Genomic DNA, 17,145 nt, shown 5'->3' on the forward strand with positions numbered 1-17,145 from the left:
TCTCTCTCTCTCTCTCTCTCTGAGACAGGGTTTCTCTGTATAGCCCTGGCTGTCCTGGAACTCATTATGTAGACCAGGCTGGTCTCAAACTCAGAGATCCTCCTGCCATTGCTTCCTGAGTGCCATGACTAAAGGTGTGCATTACCACTGCCTGGCATAATCTATGGTTTTCATACCCTATCCAGAAGTGCCTACTTCCTGCAAAATAGTCAATGTCTTCTTCTGTATTTTCTTTCAGACTTTGGATGTTTCAAGAGAAAAAATGAATACTATCCACTGTAACCTTTCTATAGACCTATGATCATTGTCACCAATGTTTTTTTTATTTTTTTTCTTTCTTTCTCCAGATGGGTCAGAGAGTTTTTGAATGAAGAAAACAAAGGCCTTGACATTCTTGTGGAGTATTTGTCTTTTGCACAGTATGCAGTCACGTAAGTAAACATAGCTGGCTTGCATGTCACTTTCACAGGGTGAGGTGTGGACTGGCGCTAAAATTCCATACCTCACTGAAGGCAGAAACCCACAAGGAGGGTGTGTGGAGCTTACAGAGATTTATCTCTGGTTTTGTAGCTAAAACCAGTCACATAATTGGCATTAGAAATGCCTTCAAGGCAGAAATAAACCAGGCAAGTAACATTCACTGTTAAGACCTTCGTCTTCCGCTAGGGATCAAACCCAGGACTCAGCTTTGCTACTGAGCTATAGCTATAATGCAGAAGACTTTTTGGAGGGCTTGGGTCACATGACTCTGTGTGGTAGAACACGAGAGTGATGATGTTGCTGAGTAAACAAAAGAAATAGCAAAAAAATAAAAAATAAAAAATGAGTGTCCTTTCACTTTGCATTAAATTTTAGTGTGCTGGGGATCGAAGCAGGTACTGGTGCATGCCGAGCCCATATCGTGCCACCGGTGCACACCCCGACCCTGTAATATAGCTGGGGTGTAAAGCCTTCGCTTTTCATGTGTTTATCTCGGCAGTGAGAGGGAAGTGATATAGGTGCGTTTGTGTGTGTGTTGGCAAATGAGCAGATAAGGGTGCAGCTTTAGACACCAGCACAGTGGCCCTGGAGGAAGGAAAGCTGGTGTTCCCTTTTTACTGTCTGTATATTTGCAGGCTTTGGCTTCTTGCCACATGCAGGAATAGAACTCGGAGCAGCACGGGAAGAGATTGAGATGCAGAGCCGTATTATTCCACATCACTCTCCACGTTCATGACTTCTGGGATGATTTATGACTGGACTGCACAGTGTAGAGTTGACAGAGACAGTCTCCTTTCAACGTTTATCCTTTAATCAGGAAATAGTCCAAAATCTACAGATAGCCTTAAGTTTGCAGGGTGAGGCAGTATTGATGCTGTGGTTTTAATTAGACAAGAGAGATGCTTCAGACAGAGGCGTCAGCCCATGAGCTATTTTATTTCTCTTTGCTGTGCTTTTGGGTTTTTTTGTTTCGTGTTTTGTTTTTGTTTTCTGGGTTTTTGTTTTTTTTTTTTGTTTTGTTTTGTTTTGTTTTAAAGAGAGGCTCTCAGGATGTATACAGGGCTAGCTTTAGACTTGTGGTAATCTTCCTGCCTCTGCTTCTTTACTTTGTGAATGTATCCATTCTTTTTTTCAAAGGTAGACTTATTTAGATTGATTTTATGTATGTGGATATTTGACTACATACACGCAAGTGTACTCCCTATATATGACCATGCATAGAAGAGGGCATTGGATATTTTGCATCTGGAGTCACAGACATTTATGATTTGTCATGTGGATGCTAGGAACCAAACCTAGGTCCTCTGAAAGAGCATCGGCTACTTCTCTTTAGCCCCAATTCTTCTCTCCAGCCCCTCCTTTCTTCTTTTTAATAACAACTTGTTTTCAGTATTTACTCACTCCAAGGAGTCGGAATCCCTGGCTGGGTATTTTTCTCTGATTTCCACCCCTTTTCATTGCTTGTGAAGAAGAAACTACAATTATCAATTATTCCTTTCCTAGTTTCCTGGTTATTAACCAAATCTGATATGATAGATTTCTATCTTGATACCTCTGATAATAGTATAAGAAATTGTTTCCTGAGATGGAATATGCTATAAACACTAGGAATTATATCAAAAGGATATTTCTCATCTATTTCTGTTACTTCGAATCTTATAATTTCCATGACAAATCATATATTGTGACAAAATATTTCCTCTTATGAAGTTTAAAATCTAGATAAATATTTCTATCATCTAAGGAAGACTGAGAAATTGTTTGCTATATTGAATGAATCCTTTACTTACTTGAGAAAAGAGGGCTTGGAAGCCAGATTTTCTCAAATATGGCCTCATGTTGGACTAGTAGGGACAGGTCTGTGGTACTGTGCAGGAATTCCGTAGTCATCAGTGTAAGGCTATAGCACTAGCACTCAGAATTTGTGTTAGCTCCACTTGAACCTTTGGTTTTGTTTGAGGACATTAGCACAATACACCTTGTGTATTGATTTTAGTTTTGTTTTGCTTTATTAGATGATGTTATATAATTTGTCTTTATTTTGAAAATTCTTACTGTTCCCTGGTGTTAGTGATCCCTCAACCCAAGGAAAGCGAGACAACTGGCTTTGAGTCTGTCTGAAATAGAAGCGTCCACCAGTCCACTAAAGTGTGTTTCTTGTATTTTGGTCCCAGGCACATAGGGAGGGGTCAGAGGACTGTAGCGTGAACTTTGCTGAGGGGCATGTGACATGTCTACACTATGAGAGCTCATCATATGCTCCTTGAAGTCCTCTCCATCTCAATGACAGTCTTCTATTTTACTACCTCAGGCTTTCTTAGACTACCCTATTCTGCCTTTCTCCTCTTCAACCTTATTACAACACAAAAGTCTGGGATCAGCCCCACGTTCTGACTTCTGTGCATCTGTCCTTGATTTGTGACTAACCTTAAAAACTAGAGCATATCCCCTAGCCTTTAGGTGGCCGTTCTGATAATGTTTTTCTTCTGGCAGCCATGCTTTCTAAGCGTGATTTCCAGCACACATTATTTTCTCTTCCAGCTCTTTTGTAGTCTTTTAGAGAATATTAACTGTAGCTGCTGTCTCTTTGTTCTGCTGTCTGATCAGTCAGAACTGAGGCTAGAAACACTGCAGTGTTCTTAGGAGAAAGCAGATCCACTAACTGTGTGAGGGAGGAAATGCATGGGATACAAAGGCCTGCTTGTTTAAGGACTTGGTTCCTAAGGCTACGCGAGAATGAACAACTCCACTGGCCACTTATTCCAACATGGTTAACATGAGTAATAACCTCAAAAAAAAAATGTCAGAGGAACAACAGTCTCACTTTAAAGAGCACCGCATTGAGAAGAGAGTCCAAAATCAAAGCCAGTCCATAGCTGCACTACTAATGCATCACATATGGTTGGAAAAGGACTTGCTAACGCACTAGGAGAAAACGCTCAGTGAAAAAACTGAGGGGTAGGAATGAATTAGTATAAGCCTAACATATCTGCTTGTTAAAGCAAAATGAAGACAGCTGTGAGAGCTCTTTCCATCTTGCAGCATTTCAGGGCCAGTATTTGGTAAGCCAGCAAGGAAGATGCAAACAATGTACAGTGACCCAATGTTAGCTGTTTGTTGTTAATGATTCTTTTGCCAGACCCCAGTGTTTGTAATCCTCACATTTTCAAAACTAACCCCGAGACCACAGAAATCGTTACGCGTTTTCCTTTGGCTGCAAACACTTCTCGTGTTATGGTGAAGGACGCGGTGAAGGAGTAGCGGGCTGTGTTTGTCCACGTCTGTGTCTGGAAGCTGGTGTCTCGGTTTTGAGTAGCATTCCTTTTGTGTTTTAGTTTTGACTTTGAAAGTGTGGAAAGTACCGTGGAGAGTACGGTGGACAAATCAAGGCCCTGGAGCAGGTCCATCGAGGACCTGCACAGAGGGAACAACCTGCCCTCACCCGTGGGCAACAGTGTGTCCCGCTCTGGAAGACATTCTGCACTTCGGTAAGTGCCTTATTCAGATGCTTTGGCATGGCAGGATCATCTCTCATCTTCTGATCCTGAGTGGACATCCGTATGTCTTTCCAACATGGCCCTTTCTTCTCCTGTGAATCTAACCAACAGTTTCGTAGGTGTTCATGGCTTGCTTCTTTGGTTCTAGTCTCTCACTTTACATAACCCTTCTTAGAAATGCCATGTTGTGATTGAGCATAGAAGGTAAGAAGCTTGTGCCAAATAACACAGTGAAGTAGTCTCTGGCAGGTAAGTTCCGATGGATGTGGACAAAGTGACCCCAAAACCACTCACAGGGCCAAGGCTATGTGTTACAATATGAGCTTTTAAGGAGCCCCTATAGCTCCTCATCTGTTTGTGCTGTCCTCTCTTTCCACAGGTAGCTCAGGTGTGTGCTGTGTAGGGTGTGGTTATGCTCATAAGGTCACAGTATTAGGAAGACATATTTTTATAATGAAGGGCTACTAGCCATTGGTCAGGTATGCTTCGTGTCAACTTGACATCTTCTACTAATGGTTGCATCCTACAGCTCCTGTTGAAATGGTAGGATGCTGCGGGAGGATCTGCACTGACCACCTGTACCACTGTTGTGTGCAGTCTCGTGTTGTTCATTCAGACCTGTGCTCACTCACTAGGTGGAGACATAGCTTTTATAACTTCGAAGCGCTGTACTTAGCGCTCATTGGTGAGGAAGTTAACACTCCTGCTAATAAAGATGGAAGTCATCCGGAAATCAAGTTGTTGAAGGGTTCTCAGACCCATGACCTGAATACACACTGGTGTGGTAAAGAGCTTCATTCTCAAGTGCTGCTCACTTTCTGTGACTTTACTAAAACCTTCTGTGTTTCTGACATGACCTGGCAGGGCAATGTCATATATAAGTGTTTCTGATCACTGTGGGTTTGGGTCACAGAGTGCATGTGTCAGGTTGGAGCCCGTGAGCCTGTGACTTCCTGACATTTCACAATTGACTGTGTTTTTATGACCTTTTACTTCTTTGACTTGGGCTTTAGTCATGTGGGACATAATATCAGTTCTGCTGATGAATTTGATGCGTGACTATGAAGTCGCCAATAAACCATTCAGATTTCCTTGTGAGCAAATGCTAAAATTTTTGATGAATTTAGGATAAATTGATTCAGAAATAAAAGAACAATGTTCTAACTTACCTCTTAGTGTTTGCAACGGGCCAGTGGCTTTGTAACCTACTAGTATGTGTCAGTTTGATAACGTGGGCAGAGGAATTTATGTTCTGGTTTAGAAGTTCCATAAGCATCTTGATACTCAAAGAAAAATGCTTTCTAATATTTGACTAGAATTATATAAAGAGATTAATTTGAGAAGTACAATTTAATTAATTTTTTACCTTTGTTTACTTTGGAGGTATATATTGGTCAGCTGTCTAACACAGTTTCATTTTCCTAAATAATTCATGCTCTGAGCCTTGGAAGGCAGGACTCAGGGATATCAGAACTAGACTGAACTGCTTAATAGTTGGCTCAGGGTAGTCCTTGCTTAGCTACATTTTTAATTAGAAAGTGACACAAAAAATATCATGGTAGGCACAAAAGGAAAGTTGTTTGGAGAGACATGGGGGCTAGTTGGCCTTCCTGGCAGGCATGCTCAAAGATGACGAGGAAGCCGCCGTCACATCTTCTGTGTTGTGTTTCAACAGCTTGAAAGCCCAGGGAAGGGAGCACTTGGATTTCAACAGAGAGTCAACATGGTAGCTACTTGAATGCCATTTACTTATTCATTCATAATTATTGGTTCTCAAGAATATACATCCATAGTAGTTTAGCTGTTATGAGTCAATAGCAGTTGGAGCACAGCTGTGTGGTCCATGTTGCTCTCCATATACCGAAGGATTGTTTATATTTTTCTCTCTTCCTCTTCCTCTTCCCTTTCTTCCTCTGCTCTCAACACTCCTTAAATCTATGGTTTTCATCTTATCGCTTTCTCTCTCATTCTGCCATCTCATTTCTGATTGTCTTCTCTGCTTTTTCCTTTCTTGTCCCACTGTCTCTCGTTCCGGTTTCTTCTACCTCTTAACATCACCACCAGGCTGGCTTCCCTGCCTGGCTCTCTTCAGCTCCAATGCCAACCAAGCTGCTTGTCCTTCTGCTGCCTCTGGAGCAGCTTCAGTTTACACACTGATGATGAGGCTTCTACCCGGAACATCTCGTAAGTCACTGGAGAAAAGACCCAAGGGAGCTGCCAGTGCGTGGTGGCCTGGTCTTCTCCATGTTATAATATGGTAACCTTTGCCTCACCCTGTTGCTTTGTATATGGCTGCATTGTGTTATCATATTATAGCTCCTCATCGTGAGAGTTGGATTCTTTGCAGGAGAGTGCATTTTTATTAATACCAAAACTTCTTATAAAAGTATTATGGTGTTTTCTGGAGATGTTTTATTCTGATAGTTTTGCTTAATGAATAAATATCTTTATACCAAACATATTATGATATAAAACTTTCCTCTGCCTCATCTCTAGATAATAATATAGATCTATACCTCTTACCATTATCCCTTGTCAAAAGGTATTGGTGTAACTTGGAAAAAATGAGATTTCAGCAAATTTTAACACTTCTCATAAATAAAGCTTGATTAAAAAAAATAAAAATATTCCATTATTAGATATAAGATCTTTGAACAAAATCCTGGTGCTACCCCAAGTTTTTTCTTGGATTTCAACTTGATATTTTTGAACTGTTTCATGTTCATTGTCAAACACCATGTGACGCAGCACACACCTGCATTGTGCTTGTGCCTGGGCTCTGAGTCATCATCTATCTGAACCTTGGCCACAGAAGTCTTGGTGTCAGTGAAGCAGACACTGGCTGTGCTTTCGCCAAAATATGGCCTGCCTCCAGTTCCAGTGGAGAGCGATTCCACCAGTGTGGCTACTGATCGTCTCTGCACATCTCTGTACCTCTGTGTTCTGTATCTCTGGTCTTGAGGACCAAGGCTATGGTATTTGGGATCCAAGAAAAATTAATTTTAAGACAGTCAAGATTAATGCTGTTAGGCTTGAATAAGACATGGTAGTGACGGAATAAATATTTTGAGTTTTTTAGGGAACTGAGTGGAGAGCTAATGTGGACCTGGAAGAAGGGTCAAGTTTAAACTGGTCTGTTGGTGATGGATGGAGTTGGCTTTCAGGGTAAGGAAAAGGCCACTCTACCATGAAGTAAGGTGAAAAGGCATGGGGCAAGCAGAGCCCTGCATCGAGGACCAGGCATGCTTGGGAAAGGAGGAGTACTCTGTCCTTCCAGGGACAAGCCGTGTGGTGTGGCAGAGGCAGTTCTAGTGTAGAGAGTGGTCGGAGATTTCAAAGGTGGAAATGTGGAGACCAGCTCTGCTGACCTTCTCACTTGGATGAGTGTGATCCACATCGCTCTTAGGATATTAACCACTAATCAGCAGCTCTTCTGAAGTGAATATTCTGTCTAAATGAGATGTCACTGTTTCCTCTTTAGTTGTTGTTTCTGTGGATCAGCATTTCACTCACACACACACACACACACACACACACACACACACACACACAGTGATCTGACAGATTATATACCTGTTTCCATGGGTTTAGAAAGGAGCCAAGTTCAGGCTTATGGTTTACACTTCTGACCCAGGCATACCATTCCTCATGTTGTTCAAGGAAGGAATGTAAAACATGGACGTATGTACCATGACTTTTGCTCAGGCAAAAGCTTTTATTAAATGAACCAATGTACCTCCTCTCTACCTGAGATCATTGGTAGAGAAAGGAGTCCTGCCTCTTCCTTCATATGGATTTTTTTTTTTTTAAACTCCCAGTAAGTGTCCTGTTTGCCTATCAGTGCCCACAGAGGGTTTCACAATCCTTCTCAGACAGTTTGTCACACCAGAGCCACACAAGCCAGGGGAGACCCTTAGCATTCACTTGGGTATTTCATACTACTTGGAAATAAGTGCATGGTAGCAGCAACTCCCAGCCACTTTGCTCATAAAACAAGGTTATTTGAGAGTTATGCTCCTTAAGTTTCTCTTTTAGGTTTCAACAAGTAGCATTTTATTTTCAACTAGAATTTGTTGTAGGGAAATTGCCACATTTTTAGCTTCAACTACAAGTGTTGGTTTCTCTCTGTGTCTTTCTGTCTCTGTCTCCGTTTCTCTCTCATGTGTGCGAGTGCACACACACACACACACACACACACACACACATGAATAAAATCAAAAACCAAAACAAAACTCAAAGAGTTTGAACTCAGTTGCTCTGTTTCCCTCTCAGAGGAAAGAATCTCCTCTGAGGTTCTTGTCCTCCTCTTGCCTGATCCTCTTTCCCCTGCCCCCCACCCAAATTATAGACCATTGTTCTGATGTTAAGGTTTTGAGTTGTCAACTCAACTTTATTCTGTTTTTGTTTCTTCTCCTTGTTACCATTTGTTTAAAATTGTCCCTCTAACACAACTTGACCTACTGTTGGCCTAGAATATCATTTATCAATAAAAAAAAAAAAAATACTCTTCTTAAACCACGACTTTTATCTGTCAGCAAATGAGATGGCAGAGGGCCACAAATTTTGTCACCTGATTTAGAAAATGATAACACTGTAACTGAATTGAGAAAGTGCCCACCCTGTCACTGCTGTGCTGAATGGTCTATTTAGGGAACAACAAATCAATCAGTCTGCAAGGGCATTCTAGAATTCATGTTGTGTTTTGAGGCTAGGCTGTGCTTGCCACTGGTGATTTATTGAAAGCTTATGAAAAATTTAGGATCAGTGGACATACTTTGACTTCAGTGTCAAGGTATGACAAGGGTTAGCTGGTTTCCTTGGACAGTTCCTCATGGGGCTGTGTGCTGCTAAGCCTACTGTCCATAGCAAACGCCTTCAAAGGAAGCAGGGCAGGAAGTCAGAACTTGCAGGTGATCAGAGACTCGCTCTGCATATCCTGAGCTGACACCTTCCTTTTACTCACGTTGAAAAGCAGTTCCAGCCGCTGGTTGGGTCTCCCAGTGGAAATATAAAACACACAGATCATTACAGTCCTTATTGAAAAGAATCAGCATTTCATCTCTCCCTCTTTCCTCCCTCATTGTCTCTGACTCCTCCTCTCTTCTCCTACCTCCCTTTCTTTACTTTGAACTGTCTTCCTATAACCATCTCAGCTTTGTTTCTTTTGGCTGTGAGGCCAGTTAGCCAAGTATTTGGCTCAGCTTTTAAACATCATATATTTTATGTTTAATTGATTTAGAAAAAAAAATGCCCAAGTGACGTCATGTCTAAAGGGTAAAAGAGGAAACCAATACCCCCAAATTTTGATTAAAATGCTGTTAGCATAAACCTGGGAATGGTTGTTAGCCTAGTCCTGCCAAATGATGTGACATCCTAGCGGGGGACTGCATTCCTGTGGGGTTGAACCTTTCTTCAGCGTCCATGAGGGTTCCAGTTCCCACACTTAATGGGTACTTGTTTGATATCTGAGTCTGAATGTCCCTTCGCAATAGAAAAATTATGTACCCCTTCCTCTCCCTTTAGCTTATAGGATCTGAATTTAAGAGTACCAAAGTTGTTGGCAATGAAGCTGCATAGAACATATAAAAAAAAAAAAAACCTTTCTCCAGATGTTGGGACAGTGTGGTTCAGGAGACTTTCAACATTCTTCTGTTCTGTATTCAGTCATTAGACAATGGAAGCACAGAGTAAAGACAGAATTTGTTTGTACACTACATACCAACTAATTTTTACATATGTGTGCTAACCCAGACCAAACTCAGAGCCCTGCACTCTCTGAGCAACCCTGAAGTAACTTTAGAAGTATGTAGATAAATGTGTGCTGTTGCAACGATAGATGGGTTAAGACTTAGCTGAAGGGCTGGAGAGATGGCTCAGTGTTAAGAGCACTGGCTGCTCTTGCAGAGATTCTGAATTCCATTCCCAGCAACCACATAGTGGCTCGCAACCATCTGCAATGGGATCTGATGCCCTCTTCTGGTGTGTCTGAAGACAGCGACAGTGTACTCATAAACATAAAAATAAATAAATAAATCTTTAAACAAAACAAAACAAGAAGGGTATAGACATTCCTGGGTGACCAATGGCTAGGTTCTTCCTGTTTGCTAAGTGTTTGGGGCTTTGTAGATACAAGTCTCTGAGCAAATACAGTGTCATCCAGCTCTGGCTAGCTCTGGCTAGCTCTGGCTAGCTCTGGCTCTGGAGTGGGGGCTTTCTCTTCTACTTAGGGTCATCGCAGACATGTGACTTGTTCTCAAGCTTATTACCTACTGCTAGCTGAGGAATGCGTATGTTACTAACCGTGAGGACCAGCTGTGCAGGTTGAGGTGTTTGCCGTGTGTCTCTTTGCAGCTTCGTTTTTATGAATGAAGTAGGTGGTGCCGGTGGAGGGTGTCACTGTAGAACTGCGCAAGTCACATTCTGTAAATATATGGACGGTCTTGCAGAGCAGTTTTTGCAAATACCAGTTAGTTTTCATGTCCTCTACCCATGTTAGCATCGCTGTGGAACTTCTCACACACGTGTAACTACTGATGTGTGATGTGTGATAGGCATAAAATTGATGCAAGTGTCAGGAATACATTTTAAAAGTCATCATTGTGGGCATGTTTGATGTGCGTGTGAAGGCCAGAGGACAACTTGGTGATATTCTTTCCTTTTATTGTTACTTGAGTTCTGGTGAGTCAAGCTCAAGTTGTCAGGTTTGTGTAGCAAGCACACACACCCCCCCCACCCGTTGAGCTATATAGCCTGCCCAATTTGTGATGTATGTGTTGTTTTGTTAAGAGACAGGATTTCGTGTAGCCCAGAGTGACACCAAATTCCCCATCCTTCTGCTTCCACCTTCCATCTGCTCTGATTATGTGTCCAAGTCCCACATCCACCTTCTGTTTAGTTTTGACATTAAGTCAGTTTTCTAATAATCTGTATTTGTATAGGTTTGTCTGCGAACTCTCCTTGGTGTCTCTCCCAAAATGGAATCTCATCTTTAGTGTAGCATCTCCAGTTTTCGTTCAGTGCTTGAGAAGTTGGCAAAGCAGTCCTTAGAATCCGTGCATGCGAAATGTGATGCTGTTTTCCCCAGAGAGTTATTTCAAGACCTCATGTTTTCTCAAAAATGGCAGGAGTTCTAAGGAAAGCAACCAGGTTGTTCTGCTTCTGGGCTACTCTTGTTTTGCAGATGGTCATCTTGTGACCCAAAGGCTGTCAGGGTGGCAACCTGACAGCCAACCACCTTGTGATCCACAGTACATTGGGTCTCATTCCTTGTTCTTTCCTTTAGTGTTCTAAAACTTTACTAGTGTTTAGTAATTTCTCTCCAGTTTAAACTTTTCAGGACCACATCTTATTCTCATATCCTGAACACTTGTTTGTACTTCAACACAGACAGACAGAAAGACAGACACAATGCTCCCACCAGTGAAGGCAAAAACAGTGTAAAGCCTTTCAGAATGCCTGAAGTTATATGAAATCTTGAGGTGATCTGTGGAACCCTGTCTGTGGAGTTCTGTCATGGAACATCTGTGGAGAAGTGCGGCACCATTTTACCCCTCCAGCCTCCCATGCCTCCGTCCCTTCTCCCACTACAGCTCTTCAGTAAGAGTAAAACCCGCAGCCTGCTGCAGCCCGACAGTCTCTAGATCAGGGCAGAAGAGACCAGGAGAACCTTTTCTCTGTCCCTTCTCCTCCTTCCTTCTATTGTTTTCCTTAAGCTGAGGTTGTGTAGTGGGAAGAAGGGGGCCCCAGTGTAACAACTTGACATAGAATCTGATTTCAAATGTCACCGAGGGGCAAATGCACCATTTACTGTTGGCAGCATCTGGGATTGCATATCTCATGGTACAGGACTATAGAAAGCTCACTTACCTGGTTGTCCATGGAGACCCTGGCAAACCTGATGCCTCACCTGGTTGGGGGCCTTTTAAAAAACGTACTCTTCAAGTGAGTTCTAGTGAAGTTTCATGGTACCCTCGGGAGCAAAGTACTTTAGCAGTCAGTTTCATTGTTGGTATTTCTGTAGCATAATTACCAAGCTACAGATAGTAGTACACCACAGTACCACTCAGGCCTCCTACCCAGCTGTCCACTTAACCTCTAAACTCAGTCTGTGTGAGGTTTATTTCTAATGGGCAAAATAAGATCAACACTGCTGGTAAAGCTTGTAAGGCTATGGCTCACAACCAGAGGTAGGTTACCTTATCTGTCTTTCCAAAGACAGTACTGAAGTCCGTTTACTTGCATGGGCATGAAAACAAGATAGCACACGTATTATTTGATTGCTCTGACTGGTTCCTTATGAGTTAGCCACTGCTTCTCTCCTCCCTGCCCCCTCCCTTTACTTTTCAAAATGAAGTAGGGTCTTGCTATGAAACCAAAGCTGGCTTTGAAACCACCATCCTACTGCCTCTCCTGAATGTTGAGAGTGTGTGTGTGTGTGTGTTTGCAGTTACCTGAGGAGGCCAAAAGAGAGCATCAGTGTCATTACTGTCCCTGGAGCTGGAGTTGCAGGTGGTTGTGAGCCTCCCGAGGAGGATGCTAGCACTGAATTTGGGTGTTCTGAAAGAACAGTGCATACTCTTTACACCTAGATAGATTTAAATATAGACCTCCTAAATGAATTTTTAAACATATTCCTTTTTTTTTTCCTCCTGTTGAAGGAGTGATGCCTGTTCATGGAAAGTGAAATCTAAAAAAAACGAGATAAGAATCACAAATAAAAGTGCCTTAGTACAAAGAACGATAACAGGACTGTTTTAAATCTGAACTGGTAGCACTTAATATTTATTTGCCTTTATTTTCATGTCACTTGTAATTGTTTCAAAATTTTAATTCTTTTTATGATTAGTTTCTGAGCTAGAGTTGTATTAGAAAATATCATACTGGGGCTGGAGAGATTCCTTGGTGGTTAAGAGCACTTGTTATTCTTACAGAGGATCGGAGTTTGACCCCCAGGGTCCATGTCAGGCAGCTCATAAGGGCCTATGGCTACAGCTCCAGAAGGTTTGACAAGCTCTTTTGGCCTCTGTGGGTATACTCTGTGTGCGCGTACTCTTTCATAAATATTAGAAAATATTTTTAAATCTTTTTAACGATTTATTTATTATATATGTAAGTACACTGTAGCTGTCTTCAGACACTCCAGAAGGGGGTGTCAGATCTCGTTACGGATGGTTGTGAGCCACCATGTGGTTGCTGGGATCTGAATTCAGGACCTTCAGAAGAGCAATCAATGCTCTTAACCTCTGAACCATCTCTGTAGCCCTAGAAAATAATCTTGAAGAACAACTTTATTTACCTATTTTATCTTACCTTCTTTTTTTAAAGAAAAAAAAAAAGATTTATTTATGTTTGTGAGTATACTGTATCTGTCTTCAGACACACCAGAAGAGTGCATTAGATCCCATTGCAGATGGTTGTGAGCCACCATTTGGTAGCTGGGAGTTGAACTCAGGACCTCTAGTAGAATAGTCATTGCTCTTAACCGCCGAGCCATCTCTCTAGCTCCATTACCTTATTCTTTGATATAGTCTTGCAAGAGCCTGGCCCCGAATTCACTATTCTTCCACCTCACTCTTCTGGGCTTATAGATATGAACCTTGAATTTTTGCTCTAAAGCAACCTCCAGTTGCCTAAAGAATGGTTCCAAGAGTAGGTTTGTATTCACTCAGTGAAACCTGGCTTAAGAAAAGGCTGCTCAGTAAATACTGTTAGTACAGAAAGCCTTCTCTGGGAAGATGTGACCATGGCTGCTGCCCCTCAGTGTGTGGTGGTGTGTGTATGGTGTTTGTGTTCATTATACATATCGATCTGGGCATCATTATCACCAATGTAATGACATGCCCAGGCCAGGGCCTAAGGGCTAGCAGCTACTTGTATATTTATCTACTGTTTCCTAAACTCCACGAAAAGAAAAGCTTTATCTTTTGTTTTCTGTTGGTATTTAGCAGAGGTTAGCATAAACAGTAGGCTTTTTTAAAAAGATTTATTTATTTATTTTATGTATATGAGTGCACTGTAGCTGTCTTTAGACATACCAGATCCCATTACAGATGGTTGTGAGCCACCATGTGGTTGCTGGGAGTTGAACTCAGGACCTCTGGAAGAGCAGTCAGTGCTCTTAACCACTGAGCTATCTCTCCAGCCCCCAACAGAAGGCTTTAAAAATGTTTACATGCCTTAAATCAGAGACTTGGCCCGTTTTGTGAGTCCAGTATTTGAGAAGCTGGACTAAGAAGATGAGAGTATCATTAGTTTGAGGGAAGTATTCTCTACATGGTGAGGTTCAGGCCAGCCTGGGTTGTAGAGTAAGATCATGCATCAATAAAAGTGGAACAGACCAAAAACAACGGGAAAGCAGAAACAGAAGCAAGAAATTTGTTTTGGTTTCCTATCACAACCAATGGCTATTCCTTTTAGATTGTTCGCCCTGCCCTTGGGTCCATGTAGGGAAAAAATGACCAATAGAATTTTAGTTTCAACATTACTGGGATTTGAGGGTCATCCTGGGGGATCTTATAGAACCAACTCCCTAGAGAACTATTTATTAAATAATATTAGCTGAATCATACACTGGAACTGATTTAAAACTTAGCATCACTGACAGCAATCTCTTGAGACAGCAATTAAAGCAAATAAACTAAAAATCTAATTATGAAGTTCTGAAGTTCTGTGAGATGTGCACACAGATAAATGCCCTGACGAATATATTAACCCTTGACATTCTCTAAAATCTTGCCTTACAGATTCTGAAAATAACTGTATTTTTCAGAAATAAAAAATAATGGAGGGCTGGAGAGATGGCTCAGCGGTTAAGAGCACCGACTGCTCTTCTTCAGAAGGTCCTGAGTTCAAATCCCAGCAACCACATGGTGGCTTGCAACCATCCTTAATGAGATGTGACTCCCTCTTCTGGAATGTCTGAAGACAGCTATGATGTACTTACATATAATAAATAAATAAATCTAAAAAAAAAATTAAAAAAAAAAAATGGTAGTTGGGGCTGATGAGATGGCTCAGCGAGTAAGAGCACCCGACTGCTCTTCCGAAGGTCCTGAGTTCAAATCCCAGCAACCATCCAAAACGAGATCTGACTCCCTCTTCTGGAGTGTCTGAAGACAGCTAGAGTGTACTTACATATAATAATAATAATAAAATAATAATAATAATGGTAGTTTATAAGTTTCATTTATTTAACTGGAAGAAATTTGTTCAGAATGAGAAGTCTACAGCATCAAGTACAATATCCCATCAGGTTAAAACAAACAAACAAACAAACAAACGTCAACTCCATTTCCTAGAATGGAATGTATCAGTCTAGATTTAAGCAGAAAAATCCTTGCTTATCAAGGTGATCAGTGATACGATTTTTTTTTCAAGAGACTCCCTGATGCAATGCTGGAAGAGAGCTATACCCTAACCAAGCGTCCACTAGTATTGAGGACAGGTGGTAAGACCTTAATGACTGACAGGACTATCATCAGCCTGTCCTAACTGACGTGAGGGGACTAGACTCAGGAGCTGGAGCTGCAGTCTTCAGAAGGTGACAGTGCTGTGTTGTAGAAGCCACTGGTCTCGCACAGTAGACCCTGAATCTGAGGAAGAGACCTGGGAGCCCTCTCCTGTCTCATATTTGCCACTTAACTTCTTGTTTTTTTCCTGTGTGAACAACGTTTTAGAGTTAATGATACAAATTATCCTGAGTCGTCATTACTATGGTTGGTTATCATTGGCTGTCCTATTGGGTTTTATAGCTTTGTAATGTTATGATTTTACACACATTTTCTACTGTTACCTCTCATTCCTACTTTAGATTTATATAAAAACTAGGGAAAGGAATGTTTGAACCAGGTAATGCACATTTTGAAAAAAAATAGATTAATTACTTTAGAGCACAGGAAACCATTGATAAATACGTTTCACTGATTTTACAAATGGAAATCTTACTTATATAATGTATATTTTTTAAAGTATTTCTTTTCGGGGGGGTAACTAGAGATTGATCCTAGGGCCTCATTCATGCTAATCAAATGTTCTACCACTGAACTATATTCCTGTAACCCTTTTTAATTGAGATGCACATGGTCTACCATAATAAATAATGTGTTTTAAAAGTTGATTCAGAAAAACATATTTGAGGTTCCCCCTTGCTCCTGCACATAGCAGTTCAATGTGGTAATCCTTGGTGTAAGTAGTGACAGCATACTTGGTCTATAGCTATAGGCTAGAGCGATCATATGTGCTTAGGTCAGCTGGCTGTGTGGCAGTTCTGAACCTACCCAGCCTCTGAGATACCCAGGAAGTGTGTCAACAGTCACATGCTAGCTAGAGTTCTGGTAAAGTGACATGCTGTTTTACTGGACACTTTGAAATCAGATTTGCAAGTTCTATGCTGAAGTGGGACATTATCAAGGGGCTAGTAAGGACAGTGACTTATTTCCATCATTTAAAAAAGGAAGGTTCCAGTGTATCTGGATAGAGGTTAGGGCCCTAGGTTGCTGAGTGAGAGGGTGTGTATGCACAGCTCAATCGTGGAGGGCCCTGAGTTGCTAAGTTATTTCCTGTGCTTGCTCGCCTCACATGTATGGAACTATCCTTGAAACTTGGTCAACTCCAACTTCTTACTTTTTTCTACTCCCAGCATTCCCTCTTTTACCTTCAGACTCCCCCCAGCCCCTATCCAGTTACAAATTCGAATGTGTTGTATATGGGCTTGACATTGCAGAGGTGCCCTGTCCTGTGTTTCTGCTCTGAGGTGAAGCTTCAGTTGGAGCTGCTAGTGTTACCTGTTTTATATGCATTATATTACATTGTCTGCTGTGTACGATTTGCAAGATCAAATAAAACTCCAATAATGTAAGGTTGATAAAATTCATCATCACACCGACAAACTTAGATGTTTTAGCCCATTTTCCTGTGCTTTAGTTGCCATAGCAGACTTAGACTAAGGCATGTGTCCTAGGTTTGGAGGCATTTGTACAGAACGAAGGCTCTGGGATCTAATATCTCAGGGTGAAGCCAGAGGCAGTAATGTGTAATTTCCAGTAGGTTTAAACTCTTTGAGCAGAGATTCTTCAGAGCAGCAACTGGAAGAAAATGGTTAAAAATCTGGTCAAGTGGCTGGAGATCAAGGACTGAGCCGAGTGTCAGTCCCTCATCTGTTGTTAGATTA

General features: G+C 41.5%; 1 protein-coding gene across 9 annotated transcripts in view; it reads left to right on the forward strand.

Annotated features, from left to right (window-relative positions):
- Positions 1-17,145, forward strand: part of Fmnl2 (formin like 2) — a 280,969-nt gene that overhangs the window by 198,638 nt on the left and 65,186 nt on the right. For 7 of the 9 annotated variants that reach the window (XM_029535822.1, XM_021192149.2, XM_021192148.2 and 4 more), the window contains exons 5-6: positions 348-431; positions 3,816-3,968. In XM_029535822.1, coding sequence (XP_029391682.1) covers positions 348-431; positions 3,816-3,968 — 237 coding nt within the window. The remainder of the gene's footprint in view (positions 1-347; positions 432-3,815; positions 3,969-17,145) is intronic. The other 2 variants (XM_029535827.1, XM_029535828.1) reach the window with 1 other exon arrangement.

The sequence above is a fragment of the Mus pahari genome, chromosome 3 (genome assembly GCF_900095145.1).
Source record: "Mus pahari chromosome 3, PAHARI_EIJ_v1.1, whole genome shotgun sequence".
In the NCBI taxonomy this organism is placed as follows: Eukaryota; Metazoa; Chordata; class Mammalia; order Rodentia; family Muridae; genus Mus; species Mus pahari.